This window comes from Neodiprion virginianus, chromosome 6 (genome assembly GCF_021901495.1).
Source record: "Neodiprion virginianus isolate iyNeoVirg1 chromosome 6, iyNeoVirg1.1, whole genome shotgun sequence".
Taxonomy (NCBI): Eukaryota; Metazoa; Arthropoda; class Insecta; order Hymenoptera; family Diprionidae; genus Neodiprion; species Neodiprion virginianus.
The window spans coordinates 5,183,169-5,204,912 of NC_060882.1; the positions used below are offsets into that span (position 1 = coordinate 5,183,169).

Here is a 21,744-nt window from a genome sequence, read left to right on the forward strand (position 1 = left end):
GAGTATCAAACTTGATCATTCCTCGCATCTTCATTTATGACATAATTATCACAATTTGTTTTTTAATGTTTTCGTTTATACAATACTTTTGTTTCTTAATTCATCACATGCATAGAATAATCGCGATCACATAGTCGAAACGGGGATTTGTGCAATTTGGTGGTAGATTTAGAGTTAAATACACACATCACACTGAGAAGACGTATAAACAGTGAACATAACGCACACCGCGCACAAATTACAGTATCAATAGGTAAACCGTATAGAGTTAAAGTACCTAAACACTATACACAGGCGAACAAGGTGCAAATGTTTTAAGGTACTTTACCAATTGATTATATACAGCAATATGGATAGTAGTTGAAAATATGAAAAAGCAAAAAGAAACTCAATATGCAACAGCGGACGAAGAATAAGTAATGTTACTCTCGAAGAAGGTGCTAAAGTCCATCCATTATATTACCTATATATTTGATAAATATTAGGAGTAACTATAGCCGATCAAAGAACGATCAAAACAAGGTTTTAGGGTACAGAGACGAAAAATTTCATGAAAGAGAAAATGAAAAACATTAATGATAGAAAGAATCGATGGAACAACGTTACTGTACATATTTATAATGTACATAATTAATAAAACTGTTCCACAGATTTCGGTATTCAGAGATTGGTGAAAACCTCACTCTTGTCTCTCGTCCGTGTTAGTCCGTTTTGTTAAGGCGAGCCGCGTTCGAAAAATGTATATACATAATCTAAGTTAAACGTTTGGAAAGAATAACTCTCGCCTTGTAAACCATTTTTTTTTCGTCTGAATATTAATATAGACAAATTGTACCTTGTGACAGATATTTTTTGTACAATAGGATGAAAATTCGTAATCCATTTTTAAGTCTTAGAAATACTCAAGTTATAATCGTATTTACTGAAATATAATCTATTATTTAATTTACATCCAGTATTGTTTCATATATGATAATAATATTATATTTATCGTCGTTAACTTTTAATAGAATCATTTCTGCAAAAGATTCGAACGAAGATAGAGCTATTCGTAAGCACATTATAGAAATGTGTATGCATATATTGCAGAACGTCGTGATTATTAATCTACGCACGTTGAAAGGTCTGTCTCGAACGTGGTTATGCATTCTGTATGTAGAAGTTAAAGAGATAATAAAAAAAATCTTAATTTAAGCATATTAGAAACCTTTGGTCCACACAGTGTTGGTATTTAAAATTAAGGAAACATACATAATTTATTTATAAAATCTGTACTTTCAATACATTTCGGTATGAAAATAATCATGGTAAACTTATTTTATTTTTTTTATTTTTGCCTCTAAAACCAACTGTCTGTATGAGTATCCTTAAGAATTCACATGGGACGGAAACTCATATCATTCCAATCAGTTCCTACATTTTGTAAGGGTACGCTTACCGATATACGTATTTATATATCAGAAGATATCGTGTATGATAGACATAAGATTATTATTAAACCACAACACCGTGATGGGTTTTGTCTGAAAAAAAATATTCGTCAATCTTTAATTAGTAATTTTCAATCGTCTGTCAAAGTAATTCATGTTTATTTAACAATCGTCCATTCGTTGAGTTGAAAGTGAATCGAGCATTTATGCAACAAACGAAATTTTCAACTATCTAATTCAGAAAAACAATGGAAAATGTTTGATAAGGCGAATTTTGAGTTTTACTTACTCGTTGTATTAAGTCGAATAGGAGGAAGAGTAGACTTTGCTGAAACACTGGGTTCGTTATTTTGTGCCCGGTGCGTCTTATCATCAGAGCCTATTCGTCTGAGCTGTAATCGAGATGGAAAACATGTATTATCATAGGTTATCTATTATAGAATCTTGGTGATCGGTCAATTAAGTAAACGTATTTTTAGTGCACGTTTCGACCCGGATATGGGCCCTCCTCAGAACGATTTATTTATTTAATTGTCAAGAACAACAAAAAATTTTTTTTTAAATAATAATACTAGAAGTACAATCGGACATTAAATATTGTAGATGTAATACTCTTAGGGCTATTATATATTATTGGTTAGTGAGAACAATTTGATTAATTGAAAAAAGAAAGGCTTAAAGTGTTATTTACCTTTTTTTAAAAGTAAGTGGACAAAGATGTAGTCGAATTCACAATTTACAATTAGTGGAGACAATGTTCTTTGAGTTCAATGTTAATTTGCAAAGTGTCCAAGAAGTGGAGCTAGGCTCTTTATGACTATGTTCCTCATGTCTAACAAAAATTATTATCGGTTGAACCGATTGGGTCAACAGGTGAATAACGACTGATGGGAGAAACAAATATGATCCAGAGTGAAGGTGAACCTAATATAAACAATTATACAGAAAAACAAAAATATTTTGTGAAAAAAAAATATGTAGAAGAACTGTGTTATGGGGACAAAAATTTTGTGTATCTAGTTAAGGTTAAACAATATTTGTTGTGTGGGCGGAGATTAGAGGTTTGTAAATATTACTTAAATGTTCAACATCTTGTCGAAGATTAACGGAATTGGTGTGACCTATTTTGTAGGACACTGGATGGTGAGAATTAAAATTCAAGTATCTTTGAGACCAGGTTTTTTTGTGGAACCAATCTGTTTTGATATTATTGTTGTTGTGTATCAGCAATACATCTAAGAAATTGATGGCGTCATTTTCTTCTATTTCGATAGTAAATTGTAATCGTGGATGATATCGGTTTAAAATATTAAGAGTGTGATCTATTTATATACATAGACATAGTCATAAAGAGCCTAGCTCCACTTCTTGGACACTTTGCAAATTAATTTTACTGCTAAAAAGACCTTCTTTAAAACCTTTTAACACAATGACATATTGACTGTGAAGAAACATAGTTCTTTAATCTTTTTAATTAATGACTTCCAACTATTAACTCCTACATGTAAAATAACTAGAAGATTGACATTGACTACCGTCACTCAAAGAACATTGTCTCCACTAATTGTAAATTGTGAATTCGACTACATCTTTGTCCACTTACTTTAAAAAAAATGTAAATAACACTTTAAGCCTTTCTTTTTTCAATTAATCAAATTGTTCTCACTAACCAATAATATATAATAGCCCTAAGAGTATTACATCTACAATATTTAATGTCCGATTGTACTTCTAGTATTATTATTTTAAAAAAAAATTTTTGTTGTTCTTGACAGTTAAATAAATAAATCGTTCTGAGGAGGGCCCATATCCGGGTCGAAACGTTAACTAAAAATACGTTTACTTAATTGACCGATCACCAAGATTCTATAATAGATTATATACGAGGTCGAGAATTCTTATTCATCATTATCATAGTTTCCGGTAGATTAATTATAATAGAAACATTAGAAGTAATACAACATTTCAGTTCTATTATCTCACAACTCACACGGGTAATTAGCGAAGCCAAACAAATAAAAAACGAGCAAAATATCGTTTGATAGTGATGACGATGTGCAAAGTGTATGAAAAAAAAGCAAATGCTTGTACTCAATTACTGTAAAGTACGTACGTACTTTCACTTAAGTTGGTTCGGACCCATTCACTCGTAGTACCTAGATTAATATCCTCATGTTATTCACAAGAAAATGAGAATGAATGAAGTAGAAGAATTAGTCTCATTTACGTGTTCAGCCAAAAAGTTTTCTCTGAGTAGTTGTTACAATCAGATTTCGGTTAAACTTTGCGAAAAACTCAAAAGTGCACTTCAAAAACGTTGTGAGAGCGTTTCTTAATAATATCTACTCAAATCTAAAAGCCAATTTGTATGCTACTCGAACACGAATATCATTTACCACGAAAGTATATCTCTTACTATTGACACGCGAACAATGAGATTGCATCTGATTTTCCATGCCAACCGTTCCCCGTTGCCTCTTAGCAACTCCTTCGACGGCTGAAGAACTTCGAAGCGTTTTTCCATCTTGTAATAAACTCACCTGGTCATCGATCGCCTTAAACTGCCACTTCCAAGTGTGATTGTAAAGGAAAGGCCGATGGTCAAACCGATTATCGTCGGGACTATACGTTTCGGCGTGGCATGATGGCGTAAGGACGGTCATCTTGTGCCGATTTATCGCGTAACAGCGATAAAAATGTTTCACTTTATCGGCAATCTACGATTAAGAGAATGTAATCGTAGAAACATAGAAATGTTGCAACGATTTTAAATCTTTGTTCGAAAAAACTCAATCAATTAATCACCTCTTTAGGAGTACAATCCTCCCACATATGTAACAATTTGCAGAACATAGAAAATGGACCTGCACAATTTTGCTTTCTCAATTTTCCGAAAGCCCCGAGCTCTTTGTACGTCATTCCCATATCGATTTCGTCCAATTGAGCCAACTGACCGTGTTGTAAAGGCTCCAATTCGGCCGTAGGTGGAGCATCCAATATTGCGTCCAGGGTGTGCATGTTATGTTTCTTTCTGAAATATTCCTACAACTTGTAGACACGAAATTCAATATTTTTTTTTACATTAGAATAAAGTTTTTCCAATATTTCTGGGTCATTCGCGAATCCGTTAATTCTCTTACCTAAAGTAGATGAGAAACTTCTTCAGATCAGTCTTTGTTACCCCTCCAATTGGATTGACGTCCGCACTACTGCAGTCATATTTAGTAAAGTAGCCCCTCAAAGCCTCGTCTACATTACCACTTCCCAATACCAAAAGCCCACCGGGTCTCCCTCTAACCCATAACATCAGTTGCGCAAACAGATAGGCAATAACCATTCGTAAGCGAGCCTGCACAATTCATTCATTTCGAGTTAATGCTCACTGCCAATGGGTCAAATTGTTTTCGTACTAATTGTTTATTAAGATATTGACTGTAAGTGTTTAATTAAACATTGCCTGAATATTTTGGAGTGCCAAGCTTTCCCTTGGCGAGCCGCCGTGCACTTTAAATCTTGGCGTCAATTTGGTAACTTGTTGAAATATACCAAGAACTGCAGAGACTGCTGTATCGATAACAATACCGTGATGATACGCGCCGATTTGACTGGCCAGTTCAGCGGCTCGCGTCTTTGTTTCAATTGAAGAATTTTCTGTAGCCATGTAGCAAGTGAACAGAATAACGTTACATAACTGCTTCGGATCAGTGGGAACGTATTCACCATCACCCACGATTTTTCTTATATCCGAAAGAACTTGGGAATCTATAATTAATTGTACAAATTAGGATACACCTGGGATTGCGAAAGTTTCGCGAGTCTCCAAATTTTCCCAGATACTGTATCAGACAAATAACTTGCCGCCTTTGCTGACAGAGCTGACGATCATGTCGCACATCGAATAAACCAAACACGCAACAGCGGTTGAATCTACACCGCCACTGAGAGGTAAGAAAAAACCTCCCTGACAAGATCGCCTGTAAGATAACAAGGTATGCATTAAATCATTTTGTGACCCTTAATGATGTTACGATTTATATATCAAACCTCAAATAATCCCACAACCAGCAAGCCGGAGCCAGAGAGATTTCTTCTTCTGGGGTGTGATACCTCCACCTCGACGACTCATTTTCCTCCATTGAATAATAATCACAACTAATTGGAATAGTTGGACGGTTTGAAATTACACCGTCAGATGTTAATGCATAGTCAACCTTAACCCGAGGGTAAGGTTGAGCTCTCGCAGCTAAGTGTGTTCGAGACCTGATATTGTTTCGATAAGACCTGCGACGAAAAAACCATTTTAAGACTATTGTTTTTTTTAAAGATGACCTTTTCATATCTTCTATACATTCTACATCAAAAGCTCACTCCAGCTTGCCTTATATCTTCCAAATCAAGCGTCGCTACCGTTACTTCAACATCCTGGAGGGCAAACTCTTTTCCACGATTCAATATTTTACCATTCAAAGTAATACTCGAACCACCGTTGAAATAAATCCGAGCACCGTCACATCCGCGCAAGTTACTGAATATGTAGCACCCGCCAGCCTTGAAGGTAGCTGCTTTCACTAGATCGACGGTAACGTAAGCCTTCCGTAGTTCAAAATGTGACCCACTTCCTGCAATAATGACATTTTTTTTAACAGATTGAAAATGGACACAGACCTCTACAATTTGTTACCATTAGCAATTATTTCAACGCCATCCAGACTCATCGGTATATGATTGCTGCTCGGATTCCACAATTCTTCGCATATCTCAAAACCTATGCATGTATCCTTGGTCGAAATGATAGCGTCACCAAAAGGTACTATCGATTGGTCAGTTATAGCTGATATCATTCTAGGTAAAAAATAATCCTCAACCATACGCTCCTGCAAATTATTACAGGAAATTTTTTCTTTTCATTTTTTTCTCCGATTAGTCGCATCTTTTGACCATTGCCATAATTTTACTTACCTTAGTCCAAGCAGAAAACCATCTTGATTCTCTGTAATTCCCATCTTCGCACATTCTCATTTTTGGTCTAATCAGTAAGATCTTTTTATTTATGAAAGCTACTCTGCAATTATAATTCACATTCTTGTGCATAACAGGCATCCCAACATCGATCAATATATCCTCGCATATTGGTGATTTTAGAAGCTCGGCTAATACTTCCCAGCTATGCAACAGCGTGTCTGATTCATAAAAGTGATCCTCGCAACTATAACCACTGTGAGAAAAGGTTTGAGGTACCGCAAATTGCTTTTTTATTTTCATTTCTTTGACAAATATTCATTAGTTTACCATATTTCAAGCTCTGGACCGCTTCTATAAGTTGCTCCCATCTCCTTGGCTTGCTGTATACTTTGAAATATCCTTCTTAGGTTCCCATCAAAGTCCATTGCCCATTGGTTCAGCGTGCAAGCTGCTACTGTCACAGTTCGCCCCATATTCCAAGTATTAGTCCCTTTGATAAATTTTATACGTTCAGCACTGCAATGTGAAATTGGAGTTTTCAAAACCTAGATACCACATAATGTAGAGAATAACGATGAATTAAATCAATCAATAAATCCGGGATAGGCTTCTACGTATATATAAAAAAACTGAAATATCGTTAAGAAATGTAAACAAATCTCCTCAAGTAAATGCTAGCTATATCTAATAAGCAGTTCGACTGTAATTATAATTCCGACTCTTTTCATAAATCTACAATGCCAGGAGAATCTGCCTGCACATTAGCTCGTGCTATAATGAATTTGATTGATCAATACTTTAGAACTTACACAGGAATGCTAGATAGAAAACAGATTTCATTAATATTTTCACCTTTCTCAAATATCACCATTTCACTTTAGTTTTGTAGTTTTCAATATAATGCGATAGACCATTTCAAAAAATATCAACTGATGATTACAATTGCCTGACTTAAAACGTGCAAATTAACATGACTCAGACAGAAAAGGAAGAATAGGAAGAAATCAATGTTAGTCTGTTGTGATTCATTTTTTGGTAAAATTGTTAACTTGCTTGAAACTGACGTCAGTGGAGCAGATTATCTGACGCAGCAATGTTATTAGTAGCAGCCATCAATCATGATCCATTAATGGAATATTTAAAATTCCTTTGAAATTTGAAATCTATATCGCCTCATATTCCAGCGTGCTGACGTAGGAGATAGTCAACAAACTGTGTGTGTGTGCGCGGAACACCTGTTATAATTTTATGCCATATACATGTAAATTGAACCATTTCTGATTCAGAAAGATATCAGAACAGACTAGTACTGTGAAGAAAAAGCTCGAAAGTGGGGAGGTTTGATAGGCGAAAAAGAAGAACCTGACGGTGACTGGTACTAGAATAATATTGGTATGCGAGTGTAACAGATAGAAAATAACGCTTGTAGAATTTGCAAGTAATTTAACACCATCAGCAAAATGCATCTGAAGGTCGTTTGATTTAGATAAAGTTGTATACAAGTTAGAAAAAATTCATTTCTTCACCTCACACAAGCAAAGGCACGTTACCTCACGCAATCATACTCACCTAAGGTAATGCGAGACCTAAATAGATCAAAACCTAATCAAAGTAGACCGTTCAAATATCAATATTTCTCTGCATCGCCTTGTACATATAACAGATACCAATGCAAGCAACCCTCCAAGCAACCATTGGCTCCACCCCCTGCTTTGATGGTTGTTAGGGAATAGTTATACACAGGTCAATCTACTAGCCAAGAGTTAACTTGCAGCTTGGAAGCCCAGGTGCAAAGTGAAAGAGCAACGGCTATGTGGAACAAAAACTGCGATTATTTATAAAGGAATCTTTTTTTATTTTTGTAAAATAATTCGTACAAGAAGCTGCGTGTGATAATGTTAAAAGCTAAAAACTACTGATAACGCAATCATATTTAAATACTAAATAATAAAATCCTTATAACATGTACTTAACAATCATCAGAAATGATTTAAGAAACAGATCAATTCTGCTGTCCTGTAGACCCCAGTAAAAATTTTTTCAAGAATGACTGTCTATTATTACCAAAATAAACAAAGCAGTACGCTACATAGGCTGTAATATTTTATACTAGTTACAAAATGATATAATGTGTAACGCTTACTGAAAAAAAAGGACATTTCACCAAAACTACAGGCCCTAGATTTAAAATTTAGACTGGTGCATTGATAGTTGGAAATGTATGTATAGTGAATGGCACATTAAATTGAAAAGGCCAAGGACCAATAATGATAAATGAAGAAATTATAATGTTAGTCAAGTTGTTCAAATTGTTTGGCGTCGAAGCGCTGAGAAATGGATTTCGCTGTAAACAGCAGAGTGAAAGAACTTCAAGCAGCTCTATTTCCGATTCACCCAATTCCAAGTGAGTTTAATTGCGTAATGCGAAAGCTTGTTTATCAAGATAAAGTCAAGTCAGTATCACCAACTTATAAATGGCTATTTTTTATCCAAGTATTATAGAACAGAAAAGGTAGAGAGAGTATGTCCATTTTTCAGCATCGTTACATAACACCGCATCATTCGAAGTTAAAAACACAATGCCGGACTATTGCGAATTGGTATCCGAACGTACAGAAAGAATTGGTGAATATTCTACGGAATGGCAATGAGAACACAAACTTATTTTCAACTAGAAATAGTTTTTAGAAGCCAAATAAATTTGTTTGTAGTTCCACATTCATATGTTAGAAAAACAAAACTGGAGAAACATGTTTCAACGAATGACCTCATCTGTTATCTTTTATATTCATTATTTGCCATTAGTAGCTGTTAAATTAATCAAAATCTCTGTATTGCAATTCTATCTTGCTTAGATTCATTTGTCACAAACATGTTGCCTGCAACCTCAACGTTAGCCACACATAAAGCACAAAAAACGTATCATTATATTAGTCAAATTCATGCTTTTCATTATGAAACAGAACCTTACGATTAGTTTGACAATTCAAAACTGGCACGTAAAAGTATTATTTTATTAGAAAAAAATAAGCAATCGAAATAATGGGATTAACATGTAAATATTTTATTTACTATTTGTACAGTTCTAACTATTATGAACCAGAGAATGCTAATATATATCAAACTTAATTACAACAATTAGACAGTGCGCCTCAACTTTTTGTGAGCGTGACTGTGATCCACTTACAATCTGATGTGTGTGTTTAAACCTTTATCTATGATCAATGAAGCATTTCCTATACAAGCCTAAATGAATGAGCAAAATAATACAGTGATCCTTCAAGTGGGAATACAATAATCTATAGCAATACAATAATAATAGCACTGATAAAGTTAGAATAAACATACAGACAAATTGCGTTAGACACTAGTTCTAGCAATAAGGTTTATTCATTTAAATTTATCAAATTTTGTTAATCAATACGGTCTTATTCGCAGACAGTTACATCACAAGCCAATGCCTACAAGGTCGTCTCGGCATTACGAGAAGAGATATAGAAACTGCTTTGAATTTGTCTGCAAGTGTTGCGAGATACCGAGACTCCAAAGAAGCCTTTCCAACTATACCAGATGCCCATTCTGGCATCGATGGTATAACACAAGAAGCGAGATGGCCGACAGAGTGTCAAGTAAGATCTTCTAGCTTTCTTAATTTTCATTATTTGAAACTTACTGAAGTTAGACTGATATTAGGTAATACAGGAGAGGATACGCCATATAGAATATTTTCCGGCTACACCAGAACCATATTATGTGCCGAGTGGAAAAGAACCAAAGCCAAAACCAATTGGAGAGGAATCCGGAACAGTCATTTTTCGATACTGCCCTATGAGTGCCACAAATTATGTACGTATCAACTAATTCTGCTAATGATTCTTTTTTATCGAAGAAGATAAAATTCAAAACCATTGGTAATATTAGACAAAGCTGAATTGCATGTTACAGTTCAGCAGATCATGTATCGGCGGGACCATTTTTATACAGGAGCCAATAACAAGTGCATCAAACACAAATTTGAATTGCCTAGATAACTCTGTAGCAAATAGTTTCGCTACCTGTAATTCGGACCTAAAATTTGAATCAAGATTTGAATCTGGAAACTTGGGCAAGGTCATTAAAATAACAGACACTTACTATCAACTTCACTTGAGGAAGGATCTTTATACTCAAAGACACATGCAATGGTATTATTTTAGAATATCAAACACCAAAAGTAGGACAATATACAGGTCAGTTGTAATCTGATTACAGACAAGAATAGGTGTGTACAAAAAACATTTATAAACAGATGAATTCGATACTTTCAATCTATTGTTAACAACAGGTTGTCCATTGTAAATTTTTGTAAAGAAGATAGTTTGTATAATGAAGGACTAAAGCCTCTGCTATACTCTACCAAAGATGCATCGTTGCACGCTGTCGGATGGAGAAGGTGCGGCGACAACATCACCTACTACAAGAACGATTCCTCGTAAGTAATTAAATTATAATTTTTTTCAAATTGAACATTTTTATTCATTTGGATTTGTTTTAGCGACGAAGAGAAAGAGAAACATACGTTGACATTTAATCTGTCTTTCCCGCACGACCAGGACACTGTGTACTTAGCTCATTGTTACCCATATACATACACAGATCTTCAGGTAATGAGTGAATCGGCAATATTCAAATGTTTGTGACCAATGGAATATCAGTATTGCGCAATTTATCAACTTATGTAACGTTCATTTTTTAGAAGTTTAATCGAACAAGAAAAACTAACATTGAACTAACGTGAGTCTAATTTCTTTCAGGAATATCTGGGTTCAATTATCAATGACCCTGCCAAAACCAAGTACACCAAACTCAGATTGTTGTGTCGAAGTTTGGCAGGAAACAATGTCTACTATCTAACTATAACCGCGCCAATGTTCAATGATGACGGAAGAAAGAAAAAAGGTGTTGTTATAACTGCACGTGTACATCCTGGGGAAACACCATCGAGTTGGATGATGAAAGGAATTATTGACTTTCTGACCGGGGATTCTAATCAGGCTAAAGTTAAATACTTTCCTATGAAATTTCTTCAGAAATCTCATCGTAGAAAAGTAATGTACTGATTATTGATACAATTTTACAGGAATTGCGGGAACGATTTATCTTCAAGTTGGTACCAATGCTAAATCCGGATGGAGTTATAGTTGGGAATAACAGGTGCTCTTTGTCTGGGAAGGACTTGAATCGACAATACAGAACTGTAATGCGAGAGAGTTATCCTTCGGTATGGCATACCAAACTCATGATTCGCAGGTAAGGCACAAGGAAAGAGACGAGGAAAAATAAGCACAAAAAATGTAGCCAATTCAACATTGATAATATAGCTTTGAGTTTTCGTCATATACCTAATAATTATGCATGCAACGACAGATTGATGGAGGAATGCGGTATTGCAATATACTGCGATTTACACGCGCACTCAAGGAGACACAACATATTCATTTATGGTTGTGAAAGTAAAAGGGGTGGATCTGGTGGAAAACTGTCAGAACAAGTTTTTCCTTTAATGTTACACAAGAATGCTGCTGATAAAGTGAGTAGTCTACCGGATCATACAAGTGAATGAAACACTGAGGTGTTGGTTTTCATTTGAGAATTCAACTTGTTTCAGTTTTCATTTGAGAATTGCAAATTCCATATTGAAAAGGGAAAAGAAGGCACAGGGAGAGTAGTTGTCTGGCTAATGGGTGTTCAAAACAGTTATACCATGGAGGCTTCCTTGAGTGGTTCTAAAATTGGCTCCAGAGCTGATACGCACTTTTCGACGCAAGATTACGAACAAATTGGTAAAGCTTTTTGTGAAACCCTACTGGATTTCTCCGACGAAGATCCTACAAAGGTGAGGTTTCAAGCAATCTCAGTTCTTGTATTTCATTGTAGTCATAACTATATTTATTAGAATTGTAATTCTGATTATGTTTGATGCTGCGTGGAAATTTTTGGGTAAGCTGAACTTGCAGTACTCAAAATAATGAAACTGTGCAGAAATACATTTGTTGTAACATCTTCTTACAAAATCGAAAATATCTAGAATAATTTCGGGCATGCTTCAACTTGCAGGATGAAATTGAATGTCAATGTAGGAACGACTACGAAATAAAATTCTTGCAAGACTTATGAAGGAAGGATCAAGCGCTGATGAACCAACAAATATCAATCTAACCGATTACTCTAGGTACGTTGATTAGAATAAATTTCTTTTTTTAATGCTGATTACACATTTCACTAATATTTCTTGGAATTTCTCTACTTGTGAAAATAAAAGCGATGAGGGCGATACATCCGATAGTTCATCGCAAGACGATAGACGAGAAAGAGCTGATGAAAAATCAAAACGAGATACGGATGACAGTTACCCATACCTATCTGTTCCGCCGCCGTCGCCAATACTACCAAGGGCCAAAGGCAATGGAAAAATAAGAAATGGAGCAAGGAAAAAATTTTTGGAACAGAACTCGCAAGTCAAAAAGAAAATATTGGTACAAAATTTGACTGAAAAAACTAAAACGTAGATGAATATTTGCTCACACTCGCTTCCCGTGCCATACTTGTGTTACAGACTCAAAGAGCTGTTATGGACGTACCGATTACCGATCCAGGAAGTGATTTATACGATGTCAGTGAGTCAGGAGATGAGTATTATTTGGAATCATCTATAGCAACCTCCAGGCTTCCGCAAGGTATACAAAAACCTGAAATATGATGAATTCCAGTATGATAATTCAGTTGTCTTTTGAATTGTAGAGAGTCGCTCTAATTTAATGGAAAGGTCTGATGTATCAGAAAAAGATGAAGATTATAGGAAAGATTCTCGCAAAGACTATTTACCATTACCATCGATAATAAGGCCTCACAGTCTGTCTTTAGGAGAGGAATTACCTCCGGCAAAGACAACTCACAAATCGAGACAGCAGCCACGTTATCTGCCTCAACCAAAGCAAGTTTTCATTTCAAATTACCAAAAGTCAAAGAAAGGTCAATCGGTTATAAATTCATTAGGTAACATCTTGTTTCTCTATTGTTTCAGAACATCGAGACACCTGTCTCCTATATTCTCAAAGCATCAGGATGTTCAAATAAAAATGGCCTCTTTGCGTCAGCAACTTTGGACGGGCGTTCCAATGAGGAGCCAATACAAAGAAGATAGAGGAAATCCATTCATTCAAAGTTCTAATGGCTGGGGAGCATCGAGCCTAGCCTTGGCCTATCAAACCGATAGCGAAACTCTGTTAAAGTAAGAAAACAGGTTGTTGTAAGCATGAAATAACAATGGACCTTTTTAAGGCTAAAATCCAATAAATTTCAGATCTTGCTCAAAAAAATTAGAGGCATTAGACTATACTCAGAAAACGAACGGAGAGTCAAGAAAAGTAAAGAAAAAATTGCTGAAAAAGCAGGCAAAGGTAATCAACATTCTACCAATCCATGTAGATGAGGAAGAAGTCCCAAAGCCAATTAAAAAGAAAAGGACACGGCTAAGACGCCAAAAGACTGTGAATATGAACACGATTGGAGCAGAGAGTAACGCGATATCGACAAGGGCAGATAAAATAGATTCCCTAAGATTGTTCGGGATTGCAAAGCTACCGAAACCGGAAGCCAAGCACAAATCTGAATCTAAACGAAAATTCCGTAAAGGAGGTCTAGTTGTTACCGCCGCTACCAGCATGCCCAAAACAAAACAAAAGTTAATGATTGACCCCACAACCGACAGTTCTAGTTCAGATGAAGTTCAGCTTAGCGTGCGGCCAAGAACTGCGAAGAAAAAAAAGAAATCACTGGTAAAGAAGAAACGAGTACTTAGCGCCAGTGTTATGCTCGGGGCTATGGCAGTAAAATAGTAAATTTAAGAATAAGGAACCATGATAGTTCCACATTTACAATAAAAGCAAAGCCTATCACACGGTCCAGGGAACGTATCCCCATTTCCCCTGTACTTGAAAAATCGATTTAGCGTGAAAGATAATTGAACACATATTCTCGTCTACCCATTTTATACCACAGTCCCAAAAATGTAGTATACGTGTAACGAATTTAATAAAAATTTACATCCCGATTAGTTCAGAGAATTTGCTTAAGACTCAGGAATATGGATTAAAAGACGCAGTAATAAAATGGAAAAAATGTGCGAAAATCGGTGAGGACAAATTTCGTAAATCTCTATTCAAATAATGGGAATTTTTAAATAGTTCAACTTAGCTTACCCTCACCTAACCTAGTTTAGCCCTGGCCGAGCCTGGGGCAAACCTAACCTGATCCGGAAGAAAAGTTGCAATATAAGAATAAGAGTGAGCTATTGAATTTAGGAGGATTGTTGAATTAGATTCGTAAAATAATTTTCGTTTTTACGACGAATATAAGTCAACGGTGAGAATTTTTAAACAGGTGTAATTTAACCTTTCAGTTCTCTGCGGCTCGCGCTCTTCTCTCCGTCTGGAAGGATTTCCACTGCGGTGTTTGCGTTTCCTGTTATGCATCTACATAAATAGTGAGAAAAAAAAATTATGTTACTGGTAAAGAAAATTACTAAACAAGCAAAAAAATGCAAAACAAAAGGCTATCCTATCACGATATGTAAACTATTATCGCATTGTTTGTAACGTGGAAGACAATGAGTTTTTCTTCACCGTTCGCAAGTAAAATAAACTCACCCGCGGTAGCTCGCAGCAGTCGTTAATCAACGGGATTACAGTACATGCATATACTGAATTCAATCACAGGACAGAAACAAAGCATTAATAGAAAATTACCTAAGTACCTTTCACTGTTCGGTAATAACACGAGTAATAACGTGATAATAGTGTGCAACCGTACAAACGTCAACGACACGCGGAGATAAAAAACTGGAGCCTAATGCAAAAGAATTCGTGGGATTCACGCATGGACTATTTTCCGTTCGAATACCGCAAGCATCTCTCGCTCCATTCCCTAGGATTCCACGGGCTAAAAAACAATCGCAAGGAACCTCACGGGAAAAATCTGCGGGTTGTCTTCGTAACGTACTATCTCTCGGCCAACTTAATTACAATTACAGTGCATGAGGAATTTCTTAATTTCACCTTTCGCGAACCGCTTGCTCAAGCTGCCTCTACAGGCCTACAGTTTTGGCACCCTCTCCGTGCTTTGCCGCCTTGAATTAATTTCAAACCAGGCAAATACTCTGACTCCAGAATCTGCATTAAAAGTCGGTCGAGTAGAATAATAATAAAGCACCATCGACGGTACTATTTGTAGGAATGGAAAATGGTGAGAATGATGATGAAAAAGCAGGAAATTTAATTGATGTACATCTCCAAATGTTCTTACAAAAAAAATTATTTCACCAAACTTTACTTTACCTCAGAAATTAACAATTCGTGGGGCAAATTTACAATTTATTGAAAAACAAATTTGTCCCAAGAAGTGTAATACATACGCAAATTATGAATATGAATAAACATTCCTAAAATGTGTATGAAATTTGCTTGATTAATTTTGAAAGTAATGTAAAAATCGACACGCGATAGCCTCGCAAATCTTCGACCCTAGTGCCATCATATGTACGCCTCATAACTCTACAAACAAGAAAGTTTTGCACTTGTGGATTGCACGCAAGCAAGGTCATTATATACACATAAAAGATGCTTTGACACTATCTGATCCATGTGGAATACACACCTGATTTAACGTCATTAATTAAGCATTATTTTGGACGTTATGCAAAACTACTAGAAACACCAATAATAGATAATTCCAACATAACTGCTAAGATAAGATGCTTCCAACGCAATCGAAGAGATAAGCTGTTTCTATTAGCAGGTATCGGTCTGTGTTATAAACAAAACATGAAAAATTGGCCCGATTTGTCAGGCTATCGAAACATTTGACTAGTTGAAAAGAATAGCTTAATATTTTTTTACTTGTGTGCATAAAGCAGACTCGCTCTTAGTCAGAAGCTGCGTGATCTTGATTCTTGACGTGATCGAGGACGGGATAGTATCTGTTTATGTATAATACATATAATGATACTGCGATGGTTGATCATTTCACGGAACGTTATTCCCGAAGTGAAGAAATATTGCAAGAAATCGTATTTCAACTAATGCTACTTTATTCTTTCCTTTTAAATAGGTGAATTTTTGAATATTCATTATTCGATGCTTGAACGTCACAAATTGAACAGCATCGTTTTACCCATCCTTTTGACCGCCATGGAAATGGTTCGATGGGTCAACGCAATGACCTGGATATCCGCCGATTGTGAAAATAATTTAAATATTCACACGTAACGCTACCTAATATAAATAATTATCGACTATAAAATTAACTGAAACGGCAATACAATCACGAGGACAGTCGGTACAAGGCTGCTTACGTGTATTTAAATCATTCTTATACTATATTTACAGATAGTATAATAATCTGTACCATCGCCGTGATCGGTTTATGTCATTTTCATAAATTACAGAGTTTTTTGAACCCAGGAAACGCAGTCCACGACCATGGGATCCGTGCAACCTTCGTGCAGTTCTCTATTTATACAGATTGATTTAAAATGCTATAAACAATTTCCCTACTTCAAAGTCAGAAAGCCATTTCTGGTGGAGTCGATCGCGGTAGAAGTGCGTGTCATATTCTCGTTACAATTTATAGTTTTTTCTACGCAAGAAAGATCCGGATCTCATGAAATACCGCAAGCCGCATGAACAGCCGCAAGTAAACTGCGTGAGAAACGAAACGCACGATCAAACTAAACCTTATGCAAACGAATGATCCATTTTTTTAAATAAAAGAAAATTTATTCCACTCAAACCTGATCACAAACTTTTGCATCAGTGGCAAGCACCTGTATAAACCGAGGATGATTATACTGGCGTAAAATGCAGCCAGAACTCTTTCAGCACGCATCGCAGTTTAAGTTGCATACTTTTTTTTTCATACCGCGGACTTTGGGCATTGCGATACAGTTGCGACTATACATATATCGCCTTACATGATGTGCAAATATATAGGAACAAGTAACATCATGCTTTACACGTATCGCGTCGTAATAGCGATGACCATTTTTTGCCCGAAATAATATGACCTCTCCATTATACATCCGTAGGCTAAATGTTAATAAACGATGGACTATCGAGGCGTAAATGATCTGCAGGTGTATCAAGTCGAGTCAAAAACCTCCAGGTATCCAAAATACACGTTTGGCAAAACACCTCACCAATACACATAACGTATTTTTAAAACAAACACAACAGTGGACATACTTGAATGGCAGTGCATCAGAATAACACCTTGGTTCGCACATTAAGAAGTGGATTCTGCCTGACCATCCACCAGTCTTTAAACTTTCCGATTCAAAACTTGTTCAAAGCAGGAATAATAGTAATAATAATAATAATACGTGATTTTTTTGTTCAAACCTTGAAAGCACAACGTCAAATTCAATATCAGCACTAAAAAACATTCAGGTACCATAGTACACGAAAATCAGATGCGTTCTGGGCTTTGGACTACTATATTTGACCTGTAGTTATAAGGTACAGTTTTTTTTCAACTGACCTGGGATTCATGATTAACGACCACAAGAACCTTGCAGTACCAATTTTGATCAAATTCCGTTGATCCATTTTCAAGATATCATCATTTTAGTTTTATTTGTCAAAATTTTGTTATTTAAATAATACGAAAAGCATGAAACTGATCAAAGTCAAATTGATTGAGACCAAAATCATAAAAATGTGGTTACTCGTTCTCGAGATATAGTCAAGAAAGAAGTACCTTGTTGGAAATAATATTTACTACACCGGGAAAATAAAAATATCTGCGTATGAATAGAGTAGAACGTGAGTTGTACGCACCAACCGAGGACGCATTGTTTGTTAATAATATCAAAAGGAAGCGTGTGGTGTCACATCGATCACACGTGATCGTGACTTGCGGAATCGCGAATTCGGTTTCACGATATCTGAAATGAAAATGATTTTTCAAATTTGTCCTTGTCCATTCTTTAACTTTTATTTTGTTTTATCGTGAATCGTATCCATCCTTATCATTAAAAATTTTTCACACTCAAGTCAGTTGAATGTCGTAAACATATGACCGCGCTTTGTGGCCTTATGTATTTCTAAAATATATACGTGTACATGTTTGTTACAGACGCTATATACAAGACAAGGAAATCCTCGCTAAATACAACGCAAGTAAAAGCCGACCAGCAATTACGAAAACCGGCTAAAAGTTAATTATCTCTCGCAGCAGAGCGTTCGACACGATGAGAAACGTCGGTGGAAAATACCGTGGGACGATCCAAATTCAAGCCTACATAACATATTGCACGTTTATTCCAAATACAAGAGGAGGGGGAGGGGGGTACAAGGAACAACTACGCAAGAATGATCCGAACAAACAGTTTGCATGCGATTAATTAGCGATTCTAATCAAAGCATTATACGTATATCTGATAATAATTGGCGTCAGCTAGTAAGCTAATGCAAAGGTGGGGGGAGGCGGTCATCGAGGAAGGATATAAAAGCTTACCCACCTCCGACCGAGAGTCAGTTCGGTGGTGTTTCATCAACTGTTAAAACTCGATCAACTGCAACCCCACATAGGAAAAAAAAAAAAGAGGTAAGTGTGACCAATACCGAATCGATCGGTTTTACCTCTACATACTTGGATTAACGCTCGTCTCCATTATTTCCTACCAGTATCACACTCGAGACAAAGATGTCTGCAGCTGGACCCGATGTGGTAGCCGGGACGGTGGCTACAGCCGCCGCCAGCGGACTATCGGCGACCACTATCTTCTTCTCACTCCTCGTCCCGGCAATAGTTTTGTACTATATTTACTTCCGAATTTCTCGACGACACATGATCGAGCTTGCCGATAAACTTCCTGGCCCTGACGGAATACCATTCCTCGGAAATGCTCTCGAGTTTCTGGGAAGCTCAGACAGTACGTGATGATACTAAAGGCGAAGCTCTTGTACCGAGTCTCTTGACGAAAGTCAGAAAACGTGTATTCACTTACATATAAATTATTTTTATCATTTTTTAAGCCATCTTCCGGAACGTCTACCAGAAGTCTTTCGAGTTTGACCAGGTCATCAAGCTATGGATCGGGCCCAAACTTCTCATCTTCTTGGTCGATCCCCGTGATGTGGAAGTCATCCTGTCGAGTCACGTTTACATCGACAAGTCCAGCGAGTACCGATTCTTCAAACCTTGGTTGGGAAACGGTCTTCTCATCTCCACTGGTGCGTTACAAAACATTATCCGATCGTGAAGCTGACACTCTGCTTTCTCTATCAGCTTGTGCTTTTGCCTTTTGCCTTTTGCTTACTTCCTGCACAAGGAAATTTCCGGCTTCTGCGAAGTCAAGACGCAGACATGCGATAGGCTACCTGTGCGTAACAGCAGCGGTGAGAGTTTCACGGGGGAATTTATAATGTCTCTGTAATTTTTGCATTCATCCTTACAGGGCAGAAGTGGCGGGCTCACCGCAAGCTGATTGCACCCACTTTCCACTTGAACGTGTTGAAGAGCTTTATTGACCTATTCAACGCAAACTCCCGCGCCGTTGTCGAGAAGATGCGTCAGGAACAAGGCAAGGAATTCGACTGTCACGATTACATGTCCGAGTGTACCGTTGAGATTCTTCTGGAGACTGCTATGGGAGTTTCCAAGAGTACCCAAGATCGCAGCGGATTCGAATACGCTATTGCCGTGATGAAGTGAGTATCCCCAAAAAATCAACTGCTTCCAGCCACTCTGGACTCTGACTCTGTCTCAACTAATATGCCCGGTTTGTCAGGATGTGCGACATTCTTCACCTCCGTCATACCCGCGTATGGCTCAGGCCAGACTGGTTATTCAACCTTACTAAATACGGCAAGGACCAGGTCCAACTCCTCGACATCATCCACGGGCTCACCAAGAAGGTCATCAAGCGCAAGAAGGAGGACTACAAGGGTGGAAAGCGCAACGTGATCGACGCTGCCGGAAATCAGGCTGACGGAAAGGCCAAGGTACGATTCGGTGTGACTGTCCACGCGTAATGTTCTCATTTTACAATAATATACCGCTTGCAGAATACAACTGTCGTCGAGGGTCTGTCCTTCGGACAATCCGCCGGACTCAAGGATGACTTGGACGTCGATGACAACGACGTTGGTGAGAAGAAGAGGCTCGCCTTCCTCGACCTGCTCATCGAGTCTGGACAAAACGGAGTCGTCCTGACCGATACCGAGATCAAGGAACAAGTGGACACGATCATGTTCGAGGTCTGTCGTAAAATCCAATTCCCGCTGAGTCCGCGTCCTTTCACCGTACAGCTCAACGAATCTATTGATTTTAGGGACACGACACAACCGCTGCCGGATCAAGCTTCTTCCTATCGTTGATGGGCATACACCAAGATATCCAGGAGAAGGTAATCGAAGAGCTGGATGAAATCTTCGGAGACAGTGATAGGCCAGTCACATTCCAAGACACTTTGGAGATGAAGTACCTCGAACGATGCCTCATGGAAACTCTCCGAATGTACCCACCCGTGCCCATAATTGCCCGCGAAATCAAAACGGATCTTAAGCTAGGTACCTGGCTGCTACTATAATCGTAATTGCATCGATCCCTTCTAGTTCTTACGCACGCGTAAGCTATCCTAAAATCTTAATCTACCTTGACAGCGTCCGGGGATTACACCTTACCCGCTGGTGCCACCGTGGTAATCGGTACCTTCAAGATGCACCGTCAGGCCAACATCTACCCGAACCCGGATGTCTTTAACCCCGATAATTTCCTTCCCGAGAAGACAGCGAACCGTCACTATTACGCGTTCGTGCCCTTCTCAGCCGGGCCCCGTTCCTGTGTGGGCCGTAAATACGCCATGCTTAAACTGAAGATAATCCTCTCGACAATATTGAGGAACTTCAGAATCAAGTCCGACCTGAAAGAAGAGGACTTCCGGCTGCAAGCTGACATTATCCTGAAACGTGCCGAGGGATTCAAGATCCGGTTGGAACCCAGGAAGCCTGGCGTCAAGGCCTAAACTAAACAACCGTATACTTACAATCATCTGGTCAAAGGCTCGAGTGAGCTATACGCATAGGATAACATATTCCGTGTATATGTTTTATATTGATCTGTTTAATTGTAAAATTATAACGTTGTACCTTATGTACACCATATTTTGTTGATATTTAACGAGGAATAAATCACACAGCAGTGTTTCCTGGAAAATAATTAAACGTACGAGCCTATCTTCGCTCGGCGGCGGTCGGTTGTTTCGGTTGCAAGGTGTCAAGTCGTTGTCAATCTGCAGCCGAAAATCGCACAA

At 37.5% G+C, this 21,744-nt stretch overlaps 3 protein-coding genes across 7 annotated transcripts; 2 read left to right on the plus strand and 1 right to left on the minus strand.

The window, feature by feature from the left end:
- Positions 1 to 82: 82 nt before the first annotated feature.
- Positions 83 to 15,297, minus strand: LOC124307543 (glutamine-dependent NAD(+) synthetase). 5 transcript variants are annotated; one of them, XM_046769325.1, is made up of 14 exons: positions 15,080 to 15,291; positions 14,826 to 14,905; positions 6,720 to 6,908; positions 6,390 to 6,645; positions 6,112 to 6,304; positions 5,809 to 6,049; positions 5,475 to 5,711; positions 5,289 to 5,404; positions 4,888 to 5,192; positions 4,571 to 4,779; positions 4,236 to 4,461; positions 3,971 to 4,147; positions 1,720 to 1,822; positions 83 to 1,523 (listed from the first exon to the last, which is right to left on the minus strand). In XM_046769325.1, the coding sequence occupies exons 2-14, from the start codon at positions 14,903 to 14,905 to the stop codon at positions 1,495 to 1,497; spliced, it is 2,361 nt and encodes a 786-aa protein (XP_046625281.1). In that variant the 5' UTR covers positions 15,080 to 15,291; the 3' UTR covers positions 83 to 1,494. The 5 variants fall into 5 exon arrangements, with proteins under 5 accessions (XP_046625281.1, XP_046625283.1, XP_046625282.1 ...); XM_046769327.1 differs by lacking the exons at positions 14,826 to 14,905; positions 15,080 to 15,291 and adding exons at positions 10,789 to 10,845; positions 10,951 to 11,223; XM_046769328.1 differs by lacking the exon at positions 83 to 1,523 and adding an exon at positions 3,548 to 3,586 and having other exon boundaries at positions 15,080 to 15,297.
- On the plus strand, positions 8,568 to 14,487 carry LOC124307540 (cytosolic carboxypeptidase 2). Its single transcript, XM_046769314.1, has 16 exons — positions 8,568 to 8,796; positions 9,831 to 10,021; positions 10,086 to 10,238; positions 10,338 to 10,621; positions 10,717 to 10,863; positions 10,927 to 11,035; positions 11,186 to 11,431; positions 11,512 to 11,681; positions 11,799 to 11,961; positions 12,040 to 12,267; positions 12,512 to 12,603; positions 12,694 to 12,907; positions 12,988 to 13,108; positions 13,173 to 13,365; positions 13,456 to 13,662; positions 13,735 to 14,487. The coding sequence occupies exons 1-16, from the start codon at positions 8,727 to 8,729 to the stop codon at positions 14,267 to 14,269; spliced, it is 3,123 nt and encodes a 1,040-aa protein (XP_046625270.1). The 5' UTR covers positions 8,568 to 8,726; the 3' UTR covers positions 14,270 to 14,487.
- A 3,596-nt stretch (positions 15,298 to 18,893) lies between the features above and the next one.
- LOC124307546 (cytochrome P450 4g15) lies at positions 18,894 to 21,650 on the plus strand. Its single transcript, XM_046769333.1, has 8 exons — positions 18,894 to 19,034; positions 19,115 to 19,362; positions 19,466 to 19,663; positions 19,888 to 20,140; positions 20,221 to 20,434; positions 20,498 to 20,689; positions 20,764 to 21,001; positions 21,095 to 21,650. Exons 2-8 carry the CDS (start codon positions 19,134 to 19,136, stop codon positions 21,454 to 21,456), a joined length of 1,686 nt encoding a protein of 561 aa, XP_046625289.1. The 5' UTR covers positions 18,894 to 19,034; positions 19,115 to 19,133; the 3' UTR covers positions 21,457 to 21,650.
- Positions 21,651 to 21,744: the final 94 nt, after the last annotated feature.